General features: G+C 46.8%; 1 protein-coding gene across 1 annotated transcript; it reads right to left on the reverse strand.

The window, feature by feature from the left end:
• Positions 1-705: 705 nt before the first annotated feature.
• Positions 706-5,051, reverse strand: T265_06698 (hypothetical protein; the record flags this gene model as incomplete). The annotated part of the gene is made up of 4 exons (XM_009172032.1): positions 706-1,500; positions 3,354-4,053; positions 4,101-4,742; positions 4,788-5,051. 4 exons carry the CDS (start codon positions 5,049-5,051, stop codon positions 1,031-1,033), a joined length of 2,076 nt encoding a protein of 691 aa, XP_009170296.1.
• Positions 5,052-9,410: the final 4,359 nt, after the last annotated feature.

The raw sequence follows: 9,410 nt of genomic DNA on the forward strand, positions 1-9,410 counted from the left end.
AAGGCTTTGGTTGAGGACCCTAATCGTCCTCCTGTCTAGGTGTGGGCGCCCTGGCAGTATCCCAGCCCTCGTACAACCATGACCTACACAACTAACAATATTCTCATGCCACATCGGCCGTCGCGTGGTGCCATCAGCCGGGTCGCCTTACTTGCTGCATACAGCAGGGCGGGTAAGCGAAAACAGGCTACTGCTGACGCCTCCCTTCTTTCTCCTTCACATACTTTTTCTTCGCCCTCTCCCCACCCCATTAATAACTCTCTCCTTATAGGCCCAGCACTCAGGACTGATGACTCCGTTCGTCATGCATCGGTTTTGCGTGCAGCTATACCCTAGCCTAGGTTCTCCGTACACCCGGTTAACGCCACCAATTTGATCATAACTTAAAACAACTACAGATTCCACTGAACGACAACTTGACCGGGTGACGAAGTAAGCCGCCAAATGATTCGCGATTACAGAGGTTGCGAGAAGCAAAAGGTTGGGAGTCACTGAGGTTAACCATCTGGAACGTTAACAATTTGGAAACATCTGGATAGCTACGAAGCAGTAGCCATGGTTGTATACCATAAAATAAATGGTGCATATACCTGTGCGGTTTTGAAGATGGCCATAAAGACACTGGCATTGACTTCAGGCTATGATACGGAACAATAAACCGGATGTTCACGTCAGTGCACCTCCGTGTACTAAGCAACAGCTTCGACGAGGGAGGATATGCATTATTTTATACAAGGTGTGCAATTTACAGTGTATACGTGCAGCAGAAACTGCCAAAAATAGACACGACGGTAAGAAGGAACAGCAAAATAGACTGGGGAACACGGGCAAAGTGGAACAGTGGTGGTGTAGTCATAGCATCCAAGTTTGTAACAAATACTTTCGTAACAGTAGTTCTTTTCACCTTCTTATGTAAGTGGAAGTGGCGTATCTGAACTGTACAGTTCGATCATGAGCAAGATAAGGATGAATGTGGATAGGAATCGTAATGAAATTTTTGTGATATGGAATGAGGAGCTATCCAACCGCTTTAGGGGATCAGGAGGTTCTCGGGTGCTTCAGTGAGTAACTCCGGATCACAGTTTCCTCCGTCCTCCATTGGGACGTATTCAAAACATTTGGTGGTCGTTTCCATAGCCCCTTCATCCTCATCTTCCTCTTCTTCATCTTCGTAAACAACAATATTCCATTCCTCTGTCGGTACATCTTGTTTTTCTATGGCAGATGGATCCTCCAGTTCAATACCCGGAGGCAACTGGGCCTGTAACTGTTCACGATTGAGTACTGGTTGTTGAGGAGCGACAAGATCTGTGTCGTAGTCTTTGTACCAGGCAGGCAGACGACGCGCTCTGGACATTCGGCGGCCAGTCACTGTATCAACTTCAGGTTCCTCCTTGCTTAACTCAGTATTCGCCTCACCGAGTTGCGAGTTGGGGAACCCTGAGGCACGTGAAGTGCCCTTTTTAGATTTTATCAGCGTGATTGTTCTACGTGTAATAGCTGGAGAAGACGATAAAAAACACGGCGCATCAGTCAAACAAAAGGACAGGTACTGGAATAAGATCAACAAATGCGAAGATAGGCCACGAATGCCGAAGCGCAAAGTAGTACCTACGATTATGAGCTAAATGACCCTCAGAAAATGTTTTACAAGTACACCGAGGTAGACACAACAAACAGCATAAAGTTCGCTTGATTCAACTACTAAATTTGTATCATTCAGTGCTATGTGCTCGCATATAAGCAAAGACAACACACAAGGACGTGTTATCTAGTACCTAACTACAGACAAAAAATAGGTATTCAAGACAATAGGCTTAGACGCCGTACAACCACACATCCAAGGATGGTGTGTGCGACCTCCAGCATTCAAGCAAAAAGACCCACGTAGCGCCCTGATTACCCTCCAATGCACTGTCAAGAACATCCATCAAGAGCGCTTTTATCCTTTCGCTGACGATAAATACAGTAGGGAGGTAATTAAGGACAGGGGGAAAGCTGGTGTATAAAAACAGGTGGAAGCAGCAGAGCGTTGTCCAAAAGCATTCATTTCATGCTTAACGCACTGTCACTGGTCTCTAAAACGAGCGAAACTCAAGCCCAGTACACGGTAATGGACAGACCAATATTCATATCGGGACACGGGAATGATTGTATGAGATAGTCATCGTTCGTCCACTGTAACACCCTTTCGGTGCTGAGCTACCATGCAACCCGAAAGAGGGATGAGATACTGTCAGGTACGCAAAGCCCAGACAAACAGTCGAGATGTCAGGGTTGGGTCGGAGCCACGGACCTTCCTTCCAGTAAGTTCGCACCTTAGCCACTGGGCCATCTAGAGCTCGACCGTCATAATGACCAGAGTGGCCAGTAAAAATCATCAAACTGTACCAAACTGTATCATAAACCATATTTCGGCCGGGGAGGTATTGGGAGTAGTTTGAAAATGCCACTTTAATGTGAACAGAGTGGTATTCGCAAATTTAAATAAAACTGAGGATCAATGAATGGAACCCGATTAAGTGCATAGGAAAAATATTCGGAAGGCACTGACAAGACAGATTGACATACACCCAAATTATCTAAATCCCGCAATTACCAAACAGTCGCCGACTAAGCGCCGCAAACAAAGTACTTGTTAGGGTTGATGTCGAAAAAACTGCCTTCAAAAGGCAACACATCATACGCTGAAAGTGACGCAGCGTCTGACCTCAAAGACAAAAAACAGAAACACAGTCCATTAAACCTGCCTCCAAACAAAAAATCGCTGGCAACAGCTAGAAAGTCGGAACAAGGTAGGGAAAAGGGGTGAACCACCCCCACATAAACACCAGTCAGTGATATGGTCAAGGGTACAAGAGTCTAAAGGTATAGGTTCTGTTTCGCACCAATCAACCAGTCTAAATTACCGAGCAACATGCGGTTGTTACAAGTGACACCTGAGAAATTCGAAGCACAGACGCACTATACATGCACTCTAACTGGCAAAATCTACATTTGTGCTCTTAAGAGACAATGAGCAGCCCCTTTTATAAATACTGAACGTTCACTACAAAATGTCAGGGAAACCAGGCGAGACCCCCATGTTCTCCCACTTTTTGGGTTGGTGTGGAAGTAGATATAAAGGCCTGCACACGTACTAGTGAAAAAAATATGAACCGCATTCTCAATATTTGGAAACCCCAATAGCAAATCCGATACCAAAGACTCGGTTCTGGATGCAGTGTGGTGTTTATGTGACTTTATAGCATCGCATTGTACATCCGTGAAGGAACATATGGTACCATGTATCTGCTAAACGACTGCGATTGGAAAAACAAGGGAAAATAATTCAAAATAAGGAACGCGCTTACTATTGTCTTCAGGGGTTGAATCCTCATAAACACGCTCTTCTTGTGCATCCGGGACCGCCTCTTCGTCTTCCTCTTCCAGAACTTCATCATCGTCTGTATCATCATCATACGTGTCCGTGCTGCGGTTTCGTTTCGGTTGCTTCAATTGCCGTTTGCGTGGATAAGTGAGTGTTCCAGCTGACGGGACAGGTACAGAAAAGCTGGCTCCCTCCTCTTCCTGGCGTCGATGCTGATCGTGATGTCGATCCAATAACATAATAGAATTGGTGGTGAATTCACATTGATCATACCGGCACTTGAGTCGACCCACCGCACCACGAGACTGTCGGGCGTTACGTTCTTCTGCGTGCATACTCCGGATATGCATATCCAGGTCACGCTTGATTTCAAACGTGGACTCACAATACCGACAGACGTGACGTCGGTTGACTTTCAGAGCGTGCGCACGAGTGATGTGATGATTGAGTTGGTTGAATCCGGGAAATCCGCGTTCTCCACACACGGGGCAGGAAATTATCTGGCTTCCCTCGTGAGCCTTGACATGGGCTTTCAGGGAAGCCACATCAGTGACATAGGCGTTACAGGGAAGACATCTGAATTTAGTCTGTAAAGTACGCACAATCCGACAACTTCGCGTGTGCTTATTCAAGTTGTATATACTGTCAAAAGTGACTGCGCAACCGAGACATTCCAGAGCCAACTAGAAATAAGAATATGAATCGTTAGAAGTAGATAAATGTGACCAACCTGTGATGATGCCATCATCGCAAAGTGCTCCCGAAGTTCATGTTCTCTAGTTCGCAGATGTGCAAGATAGATGTCATAGGAAGAAAAGGCTTTGTTACAAGTATCACAGCGAAAAATCTTGTCGCGGTGAATGTGTCTGTTTCGGTGAGTCTTCATATTGGCCTTTTGGGCGAATCGTTTGTTGCAAACATCACAAACATATGGCTTTTCACCCGTATGCGCTCGCTTGTGGTGTTCCATTGTGCCACCATTGTTGGTCATGTAATTGCACTGATCGCAGTGAAATTTGAAGTTCGCCGGATTGCGTTTTGGCTTCTTCGGATCCACATGGCTGCGTCTTGCGTGCAGGAATAGCTGGCTCAAAGTCTCAAAAAACTCTTCGCACTGCCGACAGGTGTAAACTTTGACAAAATGCTTTTCCCGCATGTGTTTAGTAAAGGCGTTAGCATTCGCATACATTGCTGGACAGGATGGACAGCGGTAGGCCACACCAGTAGGTGCACCAGTCAAGGTGACAAATCCAGCACCGCTGGGAGCCAAACCGGCAGCAGTGAGATAAGCTTGGGAAGCAGGGTCAAGTAAATGCATTTGATCGGCGCTCAACTCAATTATCTGAGCTCCTTCAAGATTGGGGTCTGCTAACTAGATGCGCAAGAATGGTTAGCGAAACTGTGGGACATAACTTACATGTAGGTATTCGGTTCCGTTCTCCTCACGCACTGTTGTAACCGCGCCAGATGCTATCAAGTTCTCTAGCGTGGCCATATCCATATTATCGTCAGCTGCTATGACAACCATCTCCTCGTTCTCATTTCCAAAGGTCATATCGTTCAGAGCAATCACCACTTGTCCATCTTCAGTGGTTGTCAACGGAACGGCTGAATATGTGCCATCAGGATTAGCGATATATGCTGTAGTTTCTCCAACTTCCTGAAGCAACTGATCTGCCATAACTGTCTTAGATTCTGAAACCCGAGGAAAACAAGAGAGGAGTTGTACACGTAAATGATATACCCGCGCAATGACCGCGTGCGGTGAATTTGTTCCTGATAACCAGCAGGAAATAAGGCGAGAGGGGAAAATCCCACGAAAACGGAGTGAGGGATAAATTGCACGTTAATCGTGTTATGAAGTCTTAGTCTTTCGCTGGGGAAAATCATGTGAATCAACTTGATCTTTTATCGACGCCCGGTATTTTCTTCCACAAAACAGTAAATAGTAACTACCTGGACAAGGTCATTCGGACATGCACCAGTGAGGCAAGCGTGTCAATACATGAATGACTCAGTATAATGATGATAACAACAATGACGATGGCAAAGAACAAAACTAGCAACAACAATAGAATGGCACATCCACATCCGGTGAAGTCCTGTGACTGGGACAAAGATGTCGTTTATATGGTTTCCAATTCCTTCTACCCGTCTGATGGAATGCTCGAACAGAAGATTGCATATGCAATTCACATACGCCGATACACATACAAACTGCACTTCAAACGGTGAGCTGAATGTTTGCGCTGGAAAGCTGCGTCAACTGGACATCCGAACAACTGAGCGAGGTTGTCTTCTAAGGTTGTATGCACTTGGCGTCCATATAGGTAAATAAAAAATAAATCGTTCAACTGTAACACGCTCTCGGTGCCCAGATACCATGCCACTCGAAGGAAGCGGAAAGCTGGTATACTGCCAGGTCGCCCAAGCCTACACAGGAACAGTCAAGATGACGGCGTTCATGCCACTCAAGGAAGCTGAAAGCTGGTATACTGCCAGGTCGCCCAAGCCTACACAGGAACAGTCAAGATGACGGCGTTGGACTTCAACCACGGAACTTCCGGTAGGTAAGCTCGGACATTGACCACTGAGCTATAGCGAGTTCGACGGGCTAAAAGGGCATTGGTTACTAGAAACTCGAAGGCACAAATAGGCAGACTTGGTGCATCTGAGACTCAACTGGGTGACTGACTTGGAATGGACTCGGTGCGCACGGACGACAGCGAACGGCTACTCCAATTGTGAGCTGACTGCAAATTGTCTCTATGCAATACTAATTTACAAAGCAACCGAAGTCATTTGGCTACATGATGTGCTTCAACAGCTTGCAAGTCACGGATCCAAATTGGTCGCATCACAATCAGCTATCGATGGCGCCGATCAATAATTGATCAACACTGGTCTTGGAGAACTCGTGTGCATTTCGACCACAAATTCGCCCGAAATTGATCCTCACTTCGTTTTCCATGGCCCGATAAGGGACGAAAAACTCACTCAGCAACTGAGAGGCTGGCAGATCCTGAGGTTAAACAAACTTATCAAGACCGCCCTCTGAACTTTGCTCCAGCTACTCCATCGTCATATGTCACTTCCACACCCTTGCCCAATTCCGGTAGTTCCGTTTGCTCCACCAGGTCCCTCAAACACCGGATGCCAGATAGAACAATGGCGGCGCTTGAATCGCCGACCGGAGCGAACATCTTCAATGAAAAAGTAAGATAAAGTCGTTTAGCTTTAGCACCCTTCCGTGTCCAGCTTCCATGCCACCTGAAGGAAGCACGAGGGCTAGGATAGTGCCAGGTTGCCCAAACCTAGACAAGGGAAGTCGAGAGGGAGAGGTCGGGTTCGAACCACGGACCTTCCGGTCAGGACCATCTTCAATAAAGGACATCTTAACTGCTGGACCCGGAATTCCCGTGAACATCTGCTACAAATCGGTCGGATTGTTGAAATGCACTAGAACTTGAGTGAGTCAGAAAAACCTCGATGGTGCATGATTGCACATATTACCTCGACCGCAGGCGAGCTCCTAAGCTCTTCACCTGCATTCTTCAAGCCCTCAGTCAGTGTTTGTCTGATCTATTTGCCCCAACCTGGGGAAAGGAGACTGTCTCAAACAACTAGAGCCACTCGGGGCTGTGGAGCGCTCTACGTATCTTGGTAGTTGCATAAGTTTCCATTGTTTCCCATACCACTTCTATTCCACACAACCTGCGGCCATCAGCTCTGAGATAAGAACCACCGCCTGTCTAGGCTTGGGCCCCTGTCTATGCTTGGGCACCCTGTCTAGGCTTGGGCAACCTGGCAGTATCTCAGCCCTCGTGCTTCCTTCGGATGGCATGGCAGCTAGGCACCAGAAGGGTGCTACAGCTGAACGCTTTTTTACCGTACAAACGCACATGGTTCATGGTTGTCAAGCTGAAGCTAAATATAACTGAACAGCTGTAAAAAAAAATCACCGACGTCGTTTTGCTTTATGTCCAACTTAAACCGGCCGCCGAATTGCGCCTCTAGCTAGCTAGGGATTTCCGCTTGTGCAATCAGTCTTTTACGACTACGACAATATGAGAACACTTCGTCCGGCTAGGATAGTTCCCCATAAAACGCACATTTCGCATATCAACGGCAGAAACTACAAATAACAACGGATAACGCGTTGACTGACGTGCATTCTTGTGAAAGTTCACAGACAGGGGAAATAAAAATAAAATAAATCATTCAGCTGTAGTACCCTTTCAGTGCCTAGCTGCCATGCCACACGAAGGAGGCACGAGGACTGGGATACTGCCAGGTTGCCCAAGCCTTGACAGGGGAAGTCGAGAGGCAGAGATCGGGTTCGAACCACGAATCTCCCAGTCAGTAAATTCGCGTTCCAACCAGCTGGTCCATCTCGCACATTATTCTTGATCGTTTTCCTTCAGCACATGGGGCTTCCTCGATAAGAACCAAAAGATCATCAAAAATTAGTACTCACACTCTGGATTGCATACCTTGTACACCGAACACCTTAACTTTTCCGCCCAGCTAGTGCAAAGTACTGGACACGTGCTGACTGGTGACGATCTGGAAACCAAGCACGATAGCTTGAGAGAAGGGCGCTCGCAACTTTCGCAGGTATCGTCTCCTTCCGGGGTAGAAGACAACCTATTCACACAATCAGCATCACGAACCCATCAGAGCTAGAGCCCCCCTCCGGATAGACGCTTTGGTAAAGTTAAACATTCACATTACCAGTAAATGACCATTCACCCTGGGAGCAAGCCACGACCTCAATGAATAACTTCCCCCGGGTGTATATTAAAATGTCACCGGTGAATAAAAAGTACTACTTAGAAATATCAGTCCACTGAGTTGGGGTGGCGTGTAGAAGTTGAGCCAACCTGACGGATATAGGATGTTCTAACACCCCCATCCCTAACTTTCTTCCTCAGCTTTGAAAACCAGAGTCACTGCCAAGATGAGTCAATCAACAAGATGATAGTCAAGCTGAATCATTCGTGCACCAAATCGGTATCTCGAGTTTCCTTTCACTCTAGTGAGGTTTATTCCGACATGATGGGAATACCAGAATGAATTTTTGGGTATAACATGAAGCGAAAAAACTTCCAAATCCAGTGAATTACCAGACGGAGGACATTATTATTATTATTATTATTATTATTATTATTATTATTGTCAGCAACGACATATTGGAACATGGTGCTTCACCACCGTACACTCATGCCAACATAACCTTATAAGGAGAGTTCAGTTCAGTCCATTTCAGCTTATCAGCTATTAACCATGTACCAAAGGTTGACCTAACCCAGCTGCTAGTTTCGGTCACCGGAAAATGGAGGAGCAAAGGAGATATAGCCAAGCATCGGATCGGAGGCGATGGCATGAGTGGCTAGCTCGGAAAACTGAGCGGCTACATATCGAGGCCGACAGCTTTGATGTAGGATCCGCACAGACTGTGTGGTGTAGCCATGTCTGCCGGTGTCATTATCCAGTGATGAAAGTAGCCCCGAGGTCCCAATCCAGGGATGTAGGAACCGTGGAACAGGTTAGCTTACTCTCAGCGTTTTCATATGATGTCCAGCATACAAATGCAAAAGTCGCTACCTATTGTCCGTATGCTGAGCATCGACTTCAAATGTACCATTTTACTGTGCTGTCTCCGGGTTAAGTCTTCCAAAGTGCACCCGATCATCAATTATCATTGTCAGCTGTAAGAACCGCGTACTGGTCGTACAGTGGTTGTAGCTGCCGCAGTTTCGTTCACCGATGATTTGGGTGGGGGTAGGTAGGTGCGCATTGCACGCGCGAGCTGGTAAATTGGTGCATAAATCCAGAACTGTCAGTGGGCTGTCAAGTGGGGGGTGGTTGGAAAAGGAGCTATGCATTGAAGGCAATAGCTTTGATGCATGAGCGCGACTGGGCCATGTCTGATAGTGCCTCTAGCCACTGATGTGGCCCGTCTCGGCGTCCCCATCCAGGAAGACGGCAACTACCCGCGCAGCTGAGTTTGCTGGTAATGGCTTTCATACTTCACTGC

Source organism: Opisthorchis viverrini (assembly GCF_000715545.1).
Source record: "Opisthorchis viverrini unplaced genomic scaffold opera_v5_143, whole genome shotgun sequence".
Lineage (NCBI taxonomy): Eukaryota > Metazoa > Platyhelminthes > Trematoda > Opisthorchiida > Opisthorchiidae > Opisthorchis > Opisthorchis viverrini.